The following is a 21,459-nucleotide window of genomic DNA, read 5'->3' as shown; positions in this document are numbered from 1 at the left end:
GTCTTGCGTGCTTTAACCCTCGTGTTGTTCTTGGTTAGAATTAACCCAGAGTGTGTGTGTGTGTCTGTGTGCATGCGTGTGATCATCCGCAAGCCCTGGCTGTTCAGGTAGAGGGTTCGGGTAACCCAAGGATTGTTATTATCCAGTTCTCCTGGGTGTAGTTGAGACAAATGGATTGTCATTCTAGATTCTTCTGGGGTGGCCAATTAGACCCCAAGGGCGTAGTTCGTTGGTTCACCTCCAGCTTAGGCGTGCCACAGACTTCCAGGTTGAGTTCCCGAAGGAGGGCAAAGGCTGGAAAAATGCCTGCGGACCAGGTATCCTTTGTCCCTTGAGGATTTTAAGTCGGATGGGGGCCCCTGCGGTTCGTGGAGGAATGACCATGTCAACCTCACTGGCGACCTGGCATGCTTGGGGGATGGTTAGTCCTGAGGGCAACTGGGCTGGGTCAGCAGACAGAGAGTATCTCACATGTGTTCCAAGTCTGACGAGGAGATCTGCCCCCACCAAGAATGAGGAGTGAAGTTGGGGAACCACACTCACGAAATGCCAGATCTGTTGTTTTCCAATCCGGACAGAGATAGCGCATACTCCAAATGCTTTGATGGGAGATTGTTGTATCTCTGCTGAGAGAAGGCGATGGCAGCGTCGTACAAAGAGAGAGGGAAGTCCGAGGTGGCACAAATCAGTGTATATGTCCATACTGATTGCAGATTCACATGTTCATTTTTATGAGAACGATGAGCTGACCGCAACTTAATGACAAATAATGAATTTGAACGGTGAACACGTTCATATTGTAGCTTCCTCACTTCACAGACGACAGGGAACTTTTCTCTTTTTTGTGTAACTTTATTAAAGTCCAACGGACACGACACATTCTTGTTCCTAACTTCCGACACTCCTAACATCCACCACCGTATTCTTCACTATCCTTCCTCATTCACCCTTGACCCGCCAACTCATCAGCCAATGAAAGCCTGCCATCCCACACAACCCCACAGCCATTGGTCTAGAACTGTCACGTGCCCCACCCTGACCTGTTCACTGACCCTCAGGACATCTCAATACTTATTAACATGGTGTACTTAGCTGAACATAAGTCAAAACAAACACAGAGCAGGCAAACAGAATATAAACCTAACTACCAGTCCGTTACAATATTATCTGAGGTCCAGGTCAAACGTAACGGAATGTTTTCCTTCTCCTGAGGAGAGACATAGCCATATTGTTGCTCAGTGCCCACAAAATGTCTGCGATGTAGCCTAACCTAAACCAACTAACTCGACTTCGCACTACGTTATCCATGATTCATCGCACACACGTAGATCAAACAGGCAACGTATTCCAAGACAACAGCTCTCGGTCTCATAAAAATGGCAAGTGAAAGCAAAGACGTAGACTCAGCGACTACATACAATGCACCTTATTATTATTTAGGGATTTTTACACACTGGTTGATCAAGATTCCAAATCTCACCTTTCTGTGCAAATTGTGTCCTCCTGTGCTGAAAAAGCAAGTCCGGACGTCAGCCAAACTTTTTGTTCTCTGTCCACACATTTATTTTAAAGATTTAATGATAGAATTTAAGGTCTAGCTTAATAATTGGTTTCATAGCTTTGATTTGTTGTGCCTTTTGTTTGCAGGGTATGAATAAATAAACAGGCAAAATCTGCAATAATAAAAAAAAAAACATTTCTTTTAGGAATTGATACATATGAAGTACAGTTTAAGGCAAGGGGTAGTGATGGATACAGTTATCTTTAAAAAACAAGTTAAGTCTTGTAAATTATGGGTGGGTCCATGTTGTGATGTGAATACAGGTTTGAAGTGCAGGGAACAAGTGTGCAGGGTTCACACGGACTTTGAAAGCTGCTAACACTCACAGATTTCACCTGATCTCCAGAGCATTTGGGAGTTCGATAAGGTTTGTAGATTTTTGTTAACCACATTGTAGCTGAGGGAATAAAAGGATCAGTATCACAGGTAGTATCTATAGAGCGGACACTGTCCAGCTTGTGCTTCAGATGGGGAAATACGATTTTGTGAAAGTTCAGGGATTTTTACTCGAGGTATTTAAACTTAGCTCATTTGCCTTCATGTCTGAGAGCCTTCATAAGGCCTTTAATAATACATTCTATTTCCCTATAGACACATATGCAAACTTCTTCTGCACACTTACCATAATGTTTATGAGGCTCTTTATTAAAATACTTAAAGTTAAAAAACAATGCTAAGTGTAAACTACTGGTACAATATGAATGTAAAATCAGTTGGGATCCCACCCCTGACAGTGCACTGATAAGATCCACTATAAAGACGATGTCTCACCGTACTGGTTTTGTTGAAACGCCAGTATAAGTTATTTGTGGTTGTGCAGAGTGGCAGTTCCTCTTTCACCAACTATCTTTGATGCAGACAGAGACATTTTTTCGCATGAAGATCCATTAATAATTCCCAGGGGAAAACAGCAAACATTTAAAAAAAAAAAGCAACTTTAAAGTGAGTAAATATTGAATAGGTTCTTCCGTGAAAATCTGTTTAGTTGTTTTTGTGTAAACTTGCTTACAAACAAACATATGGACAGACAAACAATACTCCTGCAGCGGAGCAGTTGATTTAGTCGTTCCTCTAAGTTGCTCAGTTCGCTGAGACACAAAGGATGTGGTGCGTCATAGGCTCTGACTTTCAGATTAGCAAGGCAAATGGGAAGCTATCGTCTGGATTCGAGGGTTCACTTACCTCACTGAGCACTTCCGTTTAGAGTGGTGTTTTCATTTGGCAACATGACTATTTAAGTTTATACATTTGACAAAAGTACAGAATACTCATAATCAGCAAGTTGTGTGAATATATAATGACACGTGATACTTATAGGCTTTACATTTCAGCAATTTACAGACATCTCGTGAATATCTCATCGATATATTTGGGTTTAACCTCTTTTTCATATCAATATGTCTGCTATGAATAAATCCCCCACTCATTCACTGACCCCTACTTTACTATATAATAAAATAGAATAGAATTCCTTTATTGCACAGCTGTATGACAACATTTTGCATAAAACAGGGATGGAAATAAACAATAATACACACAGACATATGTGAGGAAGTATTCAGTTCTGTGAACAGTAGATTAGACCAGCACAGTGTTGTTTTTTTGCTGATCCAAATGTTTGTGGCTCGTCATAGGCAGCAGGTTCTGTAAATGTCCTGCAGTGAAGGTAGTTGGGTGTTTCTGTGCTGATGGGATGGCTCTCTGGAGAGCGCTCCTGTCAGCCACAGAACAGCTGGCATACCAGGGGGTTTAAGGTGAGTACGCTCTCCGCAGTTCAGCGATGGAAGGACACCAGCAGTTCTTTGGTCGGTTTAGCTCTCCTCAGTGTCTGTAGGAAGTTGAGCCGCTTTTGTGCCTTCTTCATCAGAGAAGTAGTGTCATCTATCCACGTGAGGTCCTGGGAGTTGTGAGTGCCTATAGGAATTTAAAGCTAGTCACTCGCTCCTCTACATCTGTAAGGGAGCAGAGTCCACTTCCCTTTTCCTGAAACTGATTATCAGCTCCTTTGTTTTGGAGGAGATAGATGCTATAGGTTGTTTATAGACCTTATCCCTTATAGGCAGTCTCATAGCCGTGTGAATCAGTCCAACCACAGTGGTGTCATCTGCAAACTTGATGATTGCATTGGTGCTGTGGGTAGGTGTGCAGTCACGGGTGTAGAGGGGGTATATATATATATATATTTATAAATACTAACATATATAATAACTTGGCATTTGTAGGGTGCATTTTCTCTGCACCAGAATTACGCCTGAACACTAACATCAGTGGAAAATCCCCAAATAAATGTTTATTTTACACTATTAATACCTTATGGTAAAAAGCACATTCAAATTAACTTGTTTGCCTCAGTTTATTGTCTCTCTGTCGCGAGCACAATGCATTATAGTATATTTTGCTCTGTTAGTGAGCTTCGGTTGCACGCTACTTTTGACAATGCATAGTGGGAAACAATGATTCCACTATATAAGGTGTTCACTAAACATTCGGACAGCGCTGCACAATTGCTACCTCACTAAAGGGATAAGTGAGTGACACAGCCATTCTATTCCCAGCTGCCATTTTTATTCCCCTGTCCTCTCCTTTAGCTGTCACTTGACATAATCATTATATAGCTCTAAACACCATAAAATAATCTGCCTGCACTTTCACCTCAAAGTGGACTCCTGTGACATTCATAGGGAAAAAAGTGTTTGATCCTAAATAAAACATGGTGATTGTCTCAAATATACATTATTAACTGCTCTGGTATATTTCTTATGTTGTTTTAGGGCTAAACGATGGCCAACTTTGGAGGACACGCCCTTCCTGGTACCTTCTTCCTGTTTTATGGCTTTTGGCTGACAGTGAAACATACTCTCCAACAAAACTGGAGGATGAGTCAGCCCAACAAAAGACAGGGCATGCCACCTTTATTTAAAAAATTGGACTACATCGAAGGAGGATTCAAAATATTTGCCTCGTTTGTGGGTCAGTTTTTTTCTCCTCATTCCGTCTGCATTCGTTAACCTTCCAAATCTGCTCTTGACTCATTTGTCTTAGTTTTTCGTCGCAGGTATTATGGTGGAACAGTTTGTGATGGATGGGCCACACGCCCACCTGTACGACAGAGACAACCAATCCTGGGTGAAGCTGATGAACTGGCAGCACAGCACCATGTATCTGTTCTTTGGGATCTCAGGGATAGCATTGATCACCAGCATCAAATCCAAACAGGTGCCACCTGGCATTGACCGCCTTGCTCTCTCCATCGCTCTTTTTGTGGAAGGTAAGCTCTGAGTTTGAACTTTGTTCTTCAGATCACCAATGAACCTCTCAGACTTGTATTTGTGTGGTTTTCTGTGTTTGACTCTCCACCCTATCTCCAAGGCTTTCTGGTCTATTCCACATGCGTGAAAAGTCCCCACCTTCTGGACGCCCACATCCACTCGCTGCTGCTCGTGGCTGTGTTTGCTGGAGCAGCTAGCACCATGTTGGAGGTGTTCATAGACAACTTTGTTCTGGAGCTGCTCAGGGGGTGTCTTTTCATCCTGCAGGGCTCATGGTTCTTCCAGGTGATTTACAGAAATGCAGAAATGTGTTAAATGTGACTTGTGAATGTGTCCATAAACACGGTACCATATAGTACTATACATCTGCAGAATATTTTTCAATTGATTCAACACGTGGCACACACTCAAACACTGTTTTTTGAACACCTATAAATGAGCTTCCCATGCAGACGGCTCTTTTGTCAACACTGTTTGTTGTTCCAGATTGGATTTGTTCTGTACCCTTCAAACGGAGACGAGTGGGACTTGACACTGCAAAACAACGCCATGTTTTTCACAATGTGCTTCTGCTGGCACTTAGCTGTCGCCCTTCTTCTGGTCGCCTGCACAGCGTGTGTGGTTTCTTGGTAAGTATCCCTAACCTATGAAATATCCTTACATACGTTACATTACCTGTGTGTGACAACTAAATAAAAATTCTAGAATTCTAGAGCCATAGCTAGAGCCAAATGCAAAATAATAAGGTCAACTGGACTTGATTGAGTTTCCTGATGATGTTTCACCTCTCATCCAAGAGGCTTCTTCAGCTCTATGTACATACTGCAAGCAATACAGTCCGGACTTCCATCCCCAGGAAGTTTAACTACCATTCGCAGTTTGGGACACATGACTCATAGGGGGCGGTCAACAACTCTCCCAACTAAACCCCGAGCAGGGTGGGTCCAGCCTCTCAGCTAACCTCAACGACCCCTTAGGACCCTAATAGTTAAATACCTGGGACTGAAGAATCCTCTTGGCTGAGAAGTGAAACGTCTTCAAGAAACTCAACCAAGTTAATTTTACCTTGTTTTTTAGCACTGGGTTATACTATGACCTGGATGACTGAGAATATCTACAGACCTAATGCCTTAGCTATAGGTTCACACAGAGGGAAATTACATAATATATATTTGGAATCAAACAAATTACGCAAAATGAAACTCTTATTAACCTGGACTGTAAAATGATTTAATATTTTAGCACAAGTAACCTGGATTTTGTGTGTATTTGTATCTTAAGTGTTTTCAACATTAAAACACCAAACATTTTGAGTATTATTCTAATATCTGAACCATTTGAAGGGTTTAATGGTTGTCATTTTTACTCTGCCTTAAGGATATGAGTCCTTGTTCTGAAACCTGCATGAGACCTTTACTTTGAAGTCTTGTCATTGGCTTCCTCTGTATTACTGGTGCATTACTGCCTTTTACTCTGCAGTCAAAACATATGAGTATAACATGATCATCATTCATTTATATGTTTTTGCACCTTCATGCATACGCTGTTAGAACATGAATTGCACATATGAACTGAAAACCTGCTCTGCAGCAATTGTACTGGTCTGTACTGGACCTCTTAGATATTTCTCTGTAGCTGCACGTTACTTCGTAGTACGACTTTTGGAAGTTGAGTTGAGTTAGAGAGGACGGATTCTATATCGTAGTGGTAATGGTGGATCTTGTGTCGTGTTGGCATTATATAATGGCGGTGGACCAGGACCGAGGTGGCGGCTGATGACGGATCCTGATTGGTGGCAGTGGACAGTAACTGTGGACTAAAGTGGATCTGATCTGGATGGTGGATCATGATCTTGCTGGCTGCTGACCATCGACTATGATTGCAGCAGGACTACTTGACATATACGTAGTATTGAAGTTATCCTTCAAGATGTTTACCCTCATCAAATGCTGCTAAAAACTTTAATCTTGATGATGTTTTCCTACACGTGGCATCTATTGCATGTCTGTCCATCCTGGGAGAGGGATTCTCACATGTGTCTCTCTGAGGTTTCTACGTATTTTTAACTGTTAAAAGGGTTTTCAGTCGTTTTTCCTTACTCTTGCTGAGGGTTAAGGACAGAGGATGTCCCACCATGTTAAAGCCCTATGAGATGAATTGTAATTTGTGAATATGGGCTATACAAATATTGATTGAGTAGCAGAAGGTTAGTTGTGAAATGTTTGTTGTTTATATGTTTCCTAAAGTTTTCCCCTCTTTTTCCAACAGCACAGTGAGGACATTCTCCGGAAAGGGACAGGATATAGAAATTGGAGTGAGAAACAAATCCTCAAGTGCAAGTTGCCAGAAAGCTTTGCTTGAAGAGTCTGATGGAGAGTGAAGGCTGTCAAGATTTTCAATCTATGTTTGTCTGTGTGTGTTTGTGTGTCTGTGTAGCAGTGTTAATTTTGGCAGCTATTTTTGATTTAGTCTAAATCTTAGTCCTTAGAAGAAAATGCATATCAGTTTTAGTCACATTTAGTCATTTTTATCCTTCTTAGTTTTAGTTTAGTTTTTGTCACATTTAATAGCCACATTAAACTCTAGCTTGCAGTACTTAGGTTGTCCATTAGATATCCCTCTTAGCATAGGTCTATAGCAGGGGTCGGCAACCTTTACTATCAAAAGAGCCATTTTGCCCCCTCTTCCCCAAAATAAAATTTGTCTGGAGCCGCAAAACATATTTGATAACAAAGCTAATACATTTTTATATAAAGTTAAACTATACTAAAAGTTAAACTATACTAAACCTTCTTGGAAATAAATCAAACACAGCTATTTGAGTCCTCCCTATATTAGTGAGAAATGTATGAAATAAGAAGTACCTATCTGGGAGCACACACAGACACACACACACACACTCGTCCGCTCCTGTTACTTCATGAGGGCCTGATACGATGATGTTTTAAAAAATTATTGTGACTTAGTCAACCACCAACATTTCCGTCTCGTCTCGTCAACGAGAGTTAAAATTGATTTAGTGATAGTTTTTATTGTCAAAGATCGGTTTACGTTACGTCTTCGTCTCGTCTCAGTCATGGGAAAAAGGTCGTTAACGAAATTAGCACTGCTGTGTAGATAGCAATATAACTGAGTATTAAACAAATGCAGTGTGTTAGACGGGGGTGGGGGCAGGAGCCGTTTGGGCTGAATATGTGGCTTGGTGTTAATCTTGAAGCTGGTTAAAATGTGTGTGCGTCACATCGCTGTTCAATCTTGCACCTGCCTGTTATGGGAACTTTGAATTTGTGACATTCAATTCATTGTACTTCAACTTGTTCTCATGGCCAAGGTTGTGCATGAGTGCCCATAGCTATGCTGTTAAATTTCCATTGCTTCTTAATAAATACTTAATTGAACCAAACCGAGACCGGCTCTTCTCATATTTAGGATAAAAAAACACGACAAGGCTGTGTTTTTGTTTTTGTTTTTTTTATTAAATGTTTTGTTTGTGGTTTGAGTGTATTTCAAGCTACTGTTTGCACAAGGTAGTTAAGATTTTTCTTTGGTAAAAAAGAACAAATGAAAAAACTAATAATCCATCTGTTATTGTGATTATTTAACAACTGGTAAGAGAACTAATGATGCACAAACAAAAAACAAGGCAAAGTTAGTCCGCCTCACGCCAATATTGTATTCCATCACACATTTAAAGAAATGACAAACACAAGATTCAAGTGACAGTGGAAAGTTTTGCCTTTGAAGGAGATTTTGGTAAAATAACCACAGAACAACTGTTATTTCCAAAGTTTGTCGATAATTGAAAGGAAAATGTAGAATATCGAATCTTGACTTTTTATGTTTGCCATTAGTGTGGTCACTACGCTCTTGCTCTTCAGTGGTTGGTTGAGGACAGAGATCGTCACTGTAATTCGTGTAGGTAACTTCCCCTATGGTGAAAGAAAAGCATTGTCCCTAAATATGTCAATAAAGCCAATAGGAAATCTTTATTTCAGATTTAATAATGCGAAAACAGATGCTTGGGGTAAGAGATGGTGTCATCACACAGTTTGTCCAGCAGAGTGCACTTTAACCACGTTGTACCCTACACTAAGTCTGAACCACATGTAGTCGAGCAGTGTCTTATGTCACTAACTAGTTTGAGGAATACATAAGAGACTTCCTCATCATTTTATCTTTTCTAACAGTACACACAAAATATGTGTATGTGTATATAAAGAGCATCAGCTGATATTCAACTATCAAAGTTTTTGACTGGAATCAGTAATGACAGGTGTAGAAAAAAGAAACTGAGGAAAAAGCTGATATGATCTCTCTAGAGGAAAAGATTGAGTAAAATAAATGATCTATTCAACGAGGCATTTGGGCACTCACTGCTTTGTGCATTAGTCTTATGATCTTTAAGTAAATATGTTTCATACTTTCAGCACAGATGTAGGAAGGAAAGCAACATGTCTCAAGGACATAAAAACCTGGATGACCCGCAATTTTCTCTTATTAAACTCAGACAAAACAGAGGTTATAATACTTGGTCCCAAACACCTTAGAGATGCATTATCTAATGATATAGCTGCGCTAGACGACATTGCCCTTGCTTCCAATGAAACAGTCAGGAACTTGGGAGTGATCTTCGATCCTGATTTATCCTTTAATAGTCACTTAAAACAAATTTCTAGGACCGCTTTTTTCCACTTGCGTAATATTTCAAAAATTAGACATGTCCTTTCACAAAAAGATGCAGAAAAACTAGTCCACGCCTTTGTTACATCGAGACTGGACTATTGTAGTTCATTATTATCAGTGTTGTGCAATAGCAGGAGTAGAATTGACGTTGGCTAATTATTAATAATCATGAAATATGATTATTAAAATAACAATTATTTCTTAAAAATAATCAAAAATGATAAAGCTATTAATTAAGAATAGTAACACATTTAATTAGAAATGATACGGTTATCCATTAATAATAGTTAAAATAATTAATGAAAACAATAAAATTATCAATTAAGAATAATACAAATCTGTAATCATTGCTTATTGTTGCGGGGCACCACCCTGGTTACAGGGACCAACAATTTAATCTTTAAATATCAGTCTCAATGATATAAGTTATATTAATAATCTCAATATTTTAGTATTAATGATTATATAATAAACAATGAAGGGTTTTAAGTTCGAGCACAGGCAATCATAATCCAGCTGCAATCACATACATATGCACAAATAATCACAGACTACAGATACTTTAATTACAAAAGCATTTATTAAAAAGGGGAAATAAAGTTATAATGTTATTCAATGATTCATCATTTTAACAAGCTCCGATATTTCAAAGATAAACACAGCAGCAGCACTTATCACAATTCAGAAAATACATGTAAAACCGGCGGTCTACCTATGTATGTCTGTCTCGGTGTGTGTGTGTGTGTCTGTGTCAAAGTGTCTCTCTGTGTGTGTGTGTCTATGTGTATGCATGTGAAATAAAGTTAGTGTTATTTAATGATTCATCATTTTAACAAACTCCCATATTTCAAAGATAACAACAGCAGCCGCTTATCACAATTTAGAAAAACACATGTATTCATCTATGTGTATCTGTGTGTGTGTATCTGTCTGTGTCTATCAATGTGTCTCTGTGTCTGTGTGGGTGTGTGTGTGTGTGTGTGTGAGAGAGCGAGAGAGAGAGAGAAAAAGAAGGGGGCGTGGCGATGACGCAGTCACGTGGTGACGTCACATCTAAGATGGCGGCCGATCATGATTCGTGGAATCAAGGCCTAAAAACTCTCAAAATGGCGGATTGACTACAAAACAAGATGGCGGAGCCGTTATGAATTTAGAGCCAGAATGGGAGGAGAGGGAGAGAGGAGGCGTGGCAATAATAGATTCAAAATGGTGGTTTAACTTGCGTTATTCAAAATGGAGTCTATGTTAATGACACCATGTGGCCGGAGCTCACACTGGTGGTCGTCACATGAATTACACAAAGGGATTTTCAGACAAAGAGAATTCTTTGTCTCTGCTTTGGCGTTGGGCCGCATGGCTTCCAGATGTGTCCAGCCTCTCTGAATATAGATTTAACTATGTTACATGAACTGTATTCTAAATACAGATCGGATGTGTGTATAAACAGGTTTAGGAGAAAAGAGAAAGAGAGAGAGAGAGAGATCAGGAAACATCGTCAGAGACAACTACTAGCGAAGCAGGCAGTCCAGTTACGTGAGATTTATCTTTTAACAGATGTAAATCTCCGCACAATATCTCTGACGGTAACACGTTAAAAGGAAGCAACGGCTCGTTACCGCGCGCTTCTCGAAAACACAGTAGACAAAGGAACCGGATGTGACGTCTCGGTCCGCCGTGTAACGGCTAAAAACAGATCAGCAATCTACAAACAAACATACAATCAAACAAATGACACGCTAAGTATTTAAACTAGTCTCTGCCCAGACAATAAAGCCTCTTACTGTGACCTTCACGGTGTTGCGTGCGCGTGTCGCGCGGATATTCCGGAAGTCCAGTGAATAAAAGTGGGGGGAAATATTACATGGATTTCACAATTATTTACAAATAAAAATCTGAAAAGTGTCGAGTGCATATGTATTCACCCCCTTTACTGTGAAACCCCTAACAAAGATCTGGTGCGACCAATTGCATTCACAAGTCACATTTGCAAGTCACATAATTAGTAAATAGGGTCCACCTGTCTGCAATTTAATCTCAGTATAAATACACCTGTTCTGTGACGGACTCAGAGTTTGTTGGAGATCATTACTGAACAAACAGCATCATGAAGACCAAGGAGCTCACCAAACAGGTCAGGGATAAAGTTGTGGAGAAATATGAAGCAGGGTTAGGTTATAAAAAAATATCCAGAGCTTTGAACATCTCTCTGAGCACCATAAAATCCATCATAAGAAAATGGAAAGAATATGGCACAACTGCAAACCTACCAAGAGGAGGCCGTCCACCCAAACTGAAGAGTCGGACAAGGAGAAAATTAATCAGAGAAGCAACCAGGAGGCCCATGGTTACTCTGGAGGAGTTGCAGAGATCCACAGCTGAGGTGGGAGAATCTGTCCACAGGACAACTATTAGTCGTCTACTCCACAAATCTGGCCTTTATGGAAGAGTGGCAAGAAGAAAGCCATTGTTGAAAGGGATCCATAAAAAATCCCGTTTGGAGTTTGCCAGAAGCCATGTGGGAGACACAGCAAACATGTGGAAGAAGGTGCTCTGGTCAGATGAGACCAAAATTGAACTTTTTGGCCTCAATGCAAAACGCTATGTGTGGCGAAAACCCAACACTGCCCATCACCCTGAGCACACCATCCCAACAGTGAAACATGGTGGTGGTAGCATCATGCTGTGGGGATGCTTCTCTTCAGCAGGTACAGGGAAACTGGTCAGAATAGAGGGAAAGATGGATGGAGCCAAATACAGGGAAATCCTTGAAGAAAATCTGATGCAGTCTGCAAAAGACTTGAGACTGGGGCGGAGGTTCATCTTCCAGCAGGACAATGACCCTAAACATACAGCCAGAGCTACAAAGGAATGGTTTGGATTAAAGAATGTTAATGTCTTAAAATGGCCCAGTCAAAGCCCAGACCTCAATCCAATAGAGGATCTATGGCAAGACTTGAAGATTGCGGTTCACAGACGGTCTCCATCCAATCTGACTGAGCTTCATCTTTTTTGCCAAGAAGAATGGACAAACCTTTCCATCTCTAGATGTGCAAAGCTGGTAGAGACATACCCCAAAAGACTTGCAGCTGTAATTGCAGCGAAAGGGGGTTCTACCAAGTATTGACACAGGGGGCGAATACTTATGCACCCAACAGATGTCAACTTTTTTGTTCTCATTATTGTTTGTGTCACAATAAAATTTATTTTGCACCTCCAAAGTACTATGCATGTTTTGTTGATCAAACGGGAAAGTTTATTTAAGTCTTTGAATTCCAGTTAGTAACAGTACATAATGGGAAAAAGTCCAAGGGGGGTGAATACTTATGCAAGGCACTGTATGTCATATTTTAAGTGTTTAATTAACCTCAGCTTGTGTGTGTTGTGTGTTATGATTATTTTGCTTTTATGTTTGCATATAAATGTCATGATGCTGTTGTGCAATGACAATAAAGACATTGTGTTCTACTTATGCACAACCACAACCACATCAAGAATAAAAATAACTGCTTGCCTGTCAATAATTTGAAAACTGACATTTTACCCATATGAATTTTACATTGAGTAGGGTTAAGATTTAAAAAGACACAAAGTAAACAGTCCCTTTAAAGATCTTCCATTTCCCATAATGCTCAATAGTGTGTTCCATTAGACTCTCCTTTTCATCACTTTGTTTAAAAGTCCAAATCTTCAGTTTGTGAAACAGACTTTATCACTGTTTTTGTTGCAACTACGTTAAACCACTACTAATAAACAATGTCACAAGGTGGACGTCTCAGGCTGCATCCACACGACAGTTATACAAAATGCTTCACTGTGACTACTTTACACTACTCCCAAGTTATTGCTCACCTAAATGGTGAAGTGTGGAAATGCCCCGGCCCCCGTTTTAGTTTGAAAACTGTTGTGGTGTGGACGACAAAGACGCAGACATTTGAAAACAATGACCCAGTCATCAACATTCACTTCCTGATTGGTTCTTATCAGTCCTGACTCAACTACTGTCGGTGAAGGCAAAGCGCTGTAAACATTTAATGTCAGAATATATATATATAATATATATAATGTGTTTTTTTATATAAAAAACAGGACGTACTTTGGTCTGCTCCTTCCTGAGTTGTTTGATGACTGCCAGGTCGTCACCCAGAGGTCCCATCACCACAGATGGTTTGGCTGTACAGGCCCTGATAGCTTGGTCTCTGCTCAGATGGGTTTCCATCACCTGTGTGACGCACGGAGGACAAGAGATGCATTGTGGAGGAAACTCTAGAAGGGACACTTTGGAGGTTAATATTTCAGTCTCGGTCGTCACAATCACAGATTCATACAGTTGTTTGCATGTTTGTGTGGCAAATCAAAGCATTCTGTACTTCTGTTTTGGCAAGAATGCAGCTCCATACAAGAATGTCTTTCTTCGTTGTTCACATTTGAAAGATGCACGATGAATAGTAATATTAATAATATTAATAATCTGTGTTCATAGAGCACTTTTCATAACATATGTTGCAAAGTGCTTCACAAGGGCAGCATAAAAACAGGCTGTACAAAATAAACAACGTATATAAATACAAGTTGTGTTTGAGATTCTAAGTAAAAGCGATAAAGATAAATGAATACACTTCATCATTGCTTCATTAGCCATTGCACAAAGAGGTTGTGCAAACATTACCTCAGAATTGTGTCGGTTGCGTTATTTTCCACTGGTGCCAGTTGGCCTGTAACGTTGTTTTGTTACCAGAAGTCAGTGGCTCAGTACCCAGTCACACCCACACATATACTGTGTTACAACCTTGAGGTTGTGTTGACCTCTCTCTCTCTCTCTCTCTCTGCCTCTCTGCTGTCATGATTGTGTGATGTGTTTCAGGTGTGTCTCTTCGAGTGGATGAGTGGGTGGAATGGGTGGATGTGTTCACAGGGAGCTGATTGGTTCCAGCCCAAGCGGCAAGGATAGGAGGACGGTTCCCACAGCTCCTGCAATCTCTCTCCTTTTGCCACTGCCAGCCAGACCTCCAGCCAGACTCACCTTGTGCAGCACTCAGTAAACTGAGGCCTGTTTCAGGTAGCTGGTTTAACATACTCTGAGTTTAATCCTGCGCTCTGAGTTGGTTGACTCAGAGTTCAGGGTTGAAAAGCAACTCTGGGTTTTCGGTTTCAGAACAGGTGATCAGCGTTGGCTTAATCAACTCTGAGTGTGTTCACGCTGGGTTGGGGGCGTGCCTGTTGACTATAAAGAGCCATCATCAATGGATCTCTGATAACATGATCAAACATGGACCAAAAACGTAGATCCAGTTACTTTCACCCATGGAATTGGAAATATTAATGCACGCATATGCCGAGCAAGTAATACCGCCGCGGCAGCGAGAGTGCGAGAGAGAGCTTGGCAGGAAATAGCCGAACAAGTCAATGCGTGAGTAAAATAAAATAGTAAAATAAAATAAGAGGAAAGTTTAATATCTTCCACTTATTCAATATGTAAATTGTATGTATGTGTGTGTGTGTGTGTCAATTTACACAGGAACAACCCGAGTTGCCCCAAGAGGACTTGGCAGCAGATGAAAATGAAGTACAAAAATATAGTTCAAACAGGTAAACTAATGTTTAATTGAAATCAAATCAATTGTGCTGTTTTGCCTGCTCTACCTAATTTAACAGCTATATTCAACATGTGATGGGTCTATATTTAAGCAGTAAATGTAAGTAGTACATTTCTCAGCCACCCCAACACTGCCAATATTTAATAGGATTTAGATATATTAGAAGGCTACTCCTAGGCAAAATGCATTGTATGTATGTATGTGTATATACATATATATGTGTCTTCAAAATAGCGCTTACTGAATATTAGGGTAACATTTTCCTCCATGTTAGCAAATCGAAAAAAAGCCGAGGCCCGGAAGACTGGAGGGGGTCCACCACCTGCAGCCCTCACAGAGGCTGAGGAGATGGCCCTCAGCCAACAGAGTATGCGTCCTGTGGCTGAGGGCATCCCTGGAGGGAGCTCCTCTGATCCCCCCACCCCCCAGGATAGAAGTGCCTTTATCAGAGGTTGGTTATTCAAAATAATTAAATATGTACATGCAACCCAGCGCGTTGCAAATTAGATGGGGCAATATTCTGGCTCAAGTAATAGTTTCACTGTCTAATCATCTTCTTCCAGTTACTGATGGCGTCATTGCCCTACTGGAACCAGATGCCCTCACCAACCTCCATGCAATTGTTACAATTCTTCACCTTCCACAGATTATTAATAATGTCTTGATAATTGCTGAACACAACTGTTAATGTCATTACAGGAAGATGATGGAGAAACATTGTCTGCAGCATTTGAAAGGGAAGAGGAAAGGCCTATTGAGGTTAACACCTTTTAAAAATAACATCTAAAAGTTGATGATAGCGTTGTACAATTTAAAACTGACATCTTCTTTCTCTCAAACAGGATGAAATCGAATTCAATGAGAGGCCATCCACTTCTAGCTCTACTTCACAGCTTACCTCTGTAAGATTCTCCCTGGAATTATAATAAAACGCTGTACTTGGCACTGTGAAATCCAATGTCATCTTTTGCGTTCCTATAGCTTCCAGTCAAAGAGCTCTATAAAATCTATCTGGGAAAACAAATAAACAAAGCAGACTTGGAAATGGACCACATTAGGCAAAGGATGCTTTGGAGATCCAAATTTTGGAACATAAGTTAAAGGTGGGTGAGGTACAAACTGGGATACTGTTTCCTGCTCCAAAAACATACCCAATATGAATGACCTTTTTTTTTTTTTGTGCTTTCAGGAAATAAAGAAATCCTCATAAAAAGTAGATTGTCTTTATTAGAACACGGGCTGTGGTGGGACAAGTTATTTTGTTGAACAGTGTCAACCCCTACCAGAGGCTGGGTCTGTCACACGAGTTTACTATCATACAGGAAGGCGAAAGAATGCCAAAGAAAACATTTCTGAAATAATAAAATACATTTAACTATATAGAAAACTCAAACAAAATGATTTTGGCAGAGTCTTTCTCTAACCACCCTTCCGTCCTGTGGATCCATGGCATGGTTTGGGTTTATGTGCTGCTCATCTGCAACTGCAGGTGGGCAATTTTCCCCTCTCAAAATCGCGATGTTGTGTAGAACCACACATGCAATTATTATGTCACATGCCCTTTCTGGTGTGACTCACAGCATTTGGAGGCACTGGAATCTTGCCTTCGGGATCCCGAACGTGTTTTCGACCCTGGCTCTCGTCCTCATATGCGCCAGGTTGTAGCGCTGCTGTGGTCCTGGCACGGGATCGGCATACGGGGTCAGAAGGCAAGGCTGGCAGGGGTACCCTCTGTCACCTAAAACATGACCGTTGAACTCTCCTACGATACAGGTGAAATATTAATCATCTGAACAAATATGGATTCTAAATCCTTCAAATATAGGCTTAACTCACCACGGGCAAAGCGAGTGCACAGATTAGACTCCCGAAATATGCGTGCGTCATGCACAGACCCCGGCCACTTTGCCTCCACTTGGGTGATGATATTTCTGGCATCACATACAACCTTCAAATTGCAGAGGAGTATAATTAGATACAGAGGCTGTTTTGTTAGGTATCTTTAATTTAAAAAGCTGAAGGTCTAGGCCTTCACCTGTACCTGCACATTGATGCTGTGGAAGGACTTCCTATTAACATAGTCTCCTTCATTCACTGAAGGAGCTTTAATAGGAATATGAGTTCCATCGATGCACCCGATGACACCCGGAAAATCTAGAACATTACAAATGAATTAATTTAATTAAATTGTGCACATTATTTATTACATTAAAACGTTCCAAGAAACAAATAGGCTACATTGTTGCTACTGTTACCTGCAATTCTGTAGAACTCTTCCTTGATTGTTCGTATAGGTCGGTGACTTGGAAACATCACAAACGTGTAAAGAAAACGTTTCAGTGCCAAAGTCACATTTCTGACAGACCGACACACGGTTGCCTTTGAAATGTGCTCAGCGTCACCGACGTTGTAAAGAAAGCTGCCGTTTGCAAAAAAAACGGAGTGCCACACAAATAATTTGTATTGAACTTAAAGCATGCCCTCGGTGCGTTTGACAGTTAACATGGGGGCTGAGAAGGTGGTCTCAATAAATGATAGATTGCGCTGAAAAACGATAGCGCTCGTGAAGAAAATTATCAGGAAAAGAAAGTATATCCAACCGGGGTCTTAATAATCGTTCCTCACGGAGATTCCTTCTGAGGATCGCAGCCTCTACGTCCACGGGCTCTCGTAGAAAAGGACATGCCATTTCTAACACTTCCTTCTGTCGGAGAGCTGCCTTCAGCCTTATAGACAACAAACTCAGAGTAGGTCTAACCACCTCCCGAGCAGGTTAGGTCCACGGCGTATGTTGCCGCAGCAACTGACTCTCGGTTGCGCTGAACCTGCTACCTGAAACGGAAAACCCAGAGTTTCCACTAACTCAGAGCGAACAAACTCGGGGTTGCCTCAAAACCAGCTACCTGAAACAGGCCTCTGTTCTTTTGTAACAGCCCGTTCTTGGTAGGGGTGGGTAGCAAGCCATGTTTTCTCCTGTTTTGTTTGGTGAGGAGTTGGGTCAGTACGATGTCTTTTGATTTCCTTAATTTTGAGTAGGGAAGTTTAGGTTGTTTCGCCTTAGGGTTGTTTTCTGTTTATTGTTTTGCTGTTAGCCCACCCTGAAGCAAAAAGTGTCAATAAACACAAACAGGCTGTTAATTGTTGTTGCTGGTTCTTGGGAGCGGGGCAAGGAGGGGGGGGGGGGGGGGGGGGGGGGGACTCTTGTACCATGTTGCGACTGTATTTTCCCCTAGGCAGGGTCGTGACATGAATTGGGGGCTCGTCCGTTTCTTCTTTGGGGAATTTTTTTTAATTTCTTTCTCTTCTTCTCAGTTTCATTCAGTAATTGTTGGCAGATGATATATGTGTTCGTATAGATATATGCTCCACAAATGTGTTGCCGGTTGGTTGTTCATGTTAATAGGATGGGTTTTCAATTAGACGATTTTTGCCACAGATCCCTCGATAAAAAGCTGGATAAATGTAAGAAAGCAGATTTATTAATTGTGGCAGATTTTTTCGGGGTTCAAGTACCTTTTTTAAATGCAAAAAAAGCAGACTTAAAACAAATTTTGGTTGAAGAACTAGGGGAGAAGGGGGTGTTTCCAGAACGTCATGTGGATACTGGGGAAGATGCGGAGGCCAAGGCAATGACACAGTCCCCCCCCCACATGGATCCCATGACTAAGGCTGACATGACGGCCGAGGAGCTCCACTTGGTGCTCCTTATTAAGGAGGTGGAGTGTGAGGCAATGCATCTACGAGTGCGAGCTCTAGAGTTGGAGCGGGAACCCCCATTAGCGTCTGCCACCCCCATTCGGGTAACATCACCTACCCTCTTCCATCAGGATAGCTTTGATGTCGGCATACATGTGGCACTTGTTCCTCCGTTTAGGGAAACAGAAGTTGATTCATACTTTTGTGCATTTGAACGTATTGCGTCGGCTTTAAGATGGCCTAAGGATGTTTGGCCAATGTTGTTACAATGTAAATTAGTAGGCAAAGCACAGGAGATCTTAAATAGTCTTACTCTAGACCAGAGCCTTGATTATGAGGTGTTAAAATCTACTGTTCTACGTGCCTATGAATTAGTTCCTGAGGCTTATCGCCAACAATTTAGGAACTGTAGAAGAACTGGCAACCAAACGTATGGTGAATTTGCACATGAGAAGACCACATTGTTTAATAAATGGTGTCAGGCTTCTGAAACCAAGGATTTTATTACTTTGCGTGAACTTATGCTTCTTGAGGAGTACAAAAGATGTTTGCCTGAGAATATTGTGGTGTACTTAAATGAACAAAAGGTTGCAACCTTGTCACAAGCAGCAGTGCTGGCTGATGAATTTGCCCTAACCCATAAGAATGTGTTTTCCTCACATGTGTCCCGTGATGGGGCAGTTGTAGGGGAAAGACAAAAATCACCCCGGAGTCCCAGGCGCCAGTCCCCAGTTTCACGTGATAGGCGTGCATGTTTCTACTGCCAAGAAAGTGGACATTTTATTGCTGATTGTCCGCTGTTGAAAACAGTACCTGGAGTAGATCACATGGTGGCTCAGATAGAACAGGATGATGACGTTGATGCTGATTTTAAACCGTTCATCTCAGATGGCTATGTGGTTATACCCGAGGGTGGAGCTAGCCCTGTGCCCATTAAAATATTAAGGGACACCGGTGCGAAACATTCTCTCATTCGGGCTGGTGTGTTACCTTTTTCGAAGCGAACTGTGGCACAGATATACTGATTTGGTGGTTAAAATGAGTGTTTTACGTGTGCCACTTCATACTATGCAGCTGTCCTCTCCTATTGTGTCTGGCCTTGTGCGAGTTGGGTTGCGATCCCAGTTGCCAATACGGGGGGTTGACTTAAGCCTGAAACATGCTTCTGCGACTGCGTCTGCGTCTTTTCACGCCGCTGTGGCGCAAGACTCGTTGTCATTCATGCTTCCCCAACCGTTGCACGTCTTACAAAGCAATTCCGCGCCAGAACACTAGGCGGAGTAATGCTTTTTGTCGAAGACGACCTGAGAGACGCCTTCTTTCTTCTTCATCGATTGTTTATTTACATAGCTACTGCGGCTCCTTGTAGCCTTTTTCAGGCGGACAAATACGCCAGTCAGTGACAGGTTATACAAGTGGACATACTTTCGGATCTTTTCCGCCAAACGCTCTTCTATTTGGTCCATATTCGTTCTTCTAAATCTCCCGTTGTTTCTGCCTGTATTATGGGGCATGAAACCGGAAATGCAGCTCCAGAAGGGATGTAGAGCAGACCAATCACAGCCTTGCGGGCTGAGTGAGCTTGCGGAGATTTGCCGTAAATTTTAGAAAAGTGGGGCGACGCCCGTCAGCACGTAAGGAGGGATACATAAGCACGTAAGGGACCCGGAAGGGCTCTTGCGCTTACGGGCCCGTGAAAACGCAGAAGCATGTTTCAGGCTTTAATTCTCGGGAATGATGTTGCAGGAGTAAAAGTGTTCCCCTCCCCCGAAGTTGTTGAAATCCCCACCGTGGTAAAATGTGACTCACCCTCCATTTTTCCTGCGTGCGCCGTTACGCGTGCCAGGGCTCGGAAACTAGATGATGTGGTGCATCTTTCTGATACTTTCATGGTTCAGGATAATGTTGTGGTAGATAGTTATATAGTAGATAGATAGACTGTTTTGGGTGAAGCCCCAACAACAAGAACAACATTGGAAAAAACGTATGACCACATGTGGACGGTTCCAGATTTGTCTTTGTCTGTGGACCAAGTAGAACTGATTAAGGCCCAACAGAGTGAATGTACCTTAGTTAGTAGTTTTTCTGCAGCTTCTGAAAACAGAAGGGAGGTTTGGCACTTACTTCTTTGATGGTGGTGTCCTCATGCGGAGGTGGTCTTCTGGGCCTGACAGTGACCACAGTACAATCCGACAACTAGTTGTGCCAACCCCCTTTTGTGTTCAAGTGTTGAGTTTAGCCCATGATCATAGTCTGTCAGGACATTTGGGCATTTCCAAAACATATCGGCGCATCCTCAGGTATTTTTTCTGGCCGGGATTGAAATCCGAAGTGGCAGCATTTTGCTGATCATGACATATTTGCCAGGTAGTGGGAAAACCTAACCAAATGGTCCCTTGTGCACCCTTACACCCTATCCCTGTAATAGCAGAACCGTTTGAGCATGTCGTGATTGATTGTGTGGGACCACTTCCAAAAACTAAATCTGGCAACCAGTATATCCTCACTATGATGTGTGCTGCCACTCGATATCCTGCAGCTTTGCCCTTATGCACAATAAAGACAAAGGCTATTATAAAAGCACTGGTGAAATTTTTTACCACATTTGGAATACCTAAGCATATCCAGAGTGACCAAGGCTCCAACTTTATGTCAA

The 21,459-nt window shown here is 41.6% G+C and overlaps 1 protein-coding gene and 1 pseudogene across 1 annotated transcript; one reads left to right on the top strand and one right to left on the bottom strand.

Moving 5' to 3' along the window:
* Positions 1-1,795: 1,795 nt before the first annotated feature.
* LOC128447763 (transmembrane protein 45B) lies at positions 1,796-8,233 on the top strand. Its single transcript, XM_053430089.1, has 6 exons — positions 1,796-1,928; positions 4,333-4,531; positions 4,617-4,829; positions 4,931-5,115; positions 5,317-5,459; positions 7,099-8,233. Exons 2-6 carry the CDS (start codon positions 4,342-4,344, stop codon positions 7,208-7,210), a joined length of 843 nt encoding a protein of 280 aa, XP_053286064.1. The 5' UTR covers positions 1,796-1,928; positions 4,333-4,341; the 3' UTR covers positions 7,211-8,233.
* An 8,262-nt stretch (positions 8,234-16,495) lies between these two features.
* LOC128448724 (putative nuclease HARBI1) lies at positions 16,496-17,796 on the bottom strand (annotated as a pseudogene).
* Positions 17,797-21,459: the final 3,663 nt, after the last annotated feature.

This window comes from Pleuronectes platessa, chromosome 9, assembly GCF_947347685.1.
Source record: "Pleuronectes platessa chromosome 9, fPlePla1.1, whole genome shotgun sequence".
NCBI classification, from domain to species: Eukaryota; Metazoa; Chordata; class Actinopteri; order Pleuronectiformes; family Pleuronectidae; genus Pleuronectes; species Pleuronectes platessa.
The sequence above is the reverse complement of the archived record's forward strand: the minus strand, read 5'-3'. Positions and strand labels throughout refer to the sequence as shown.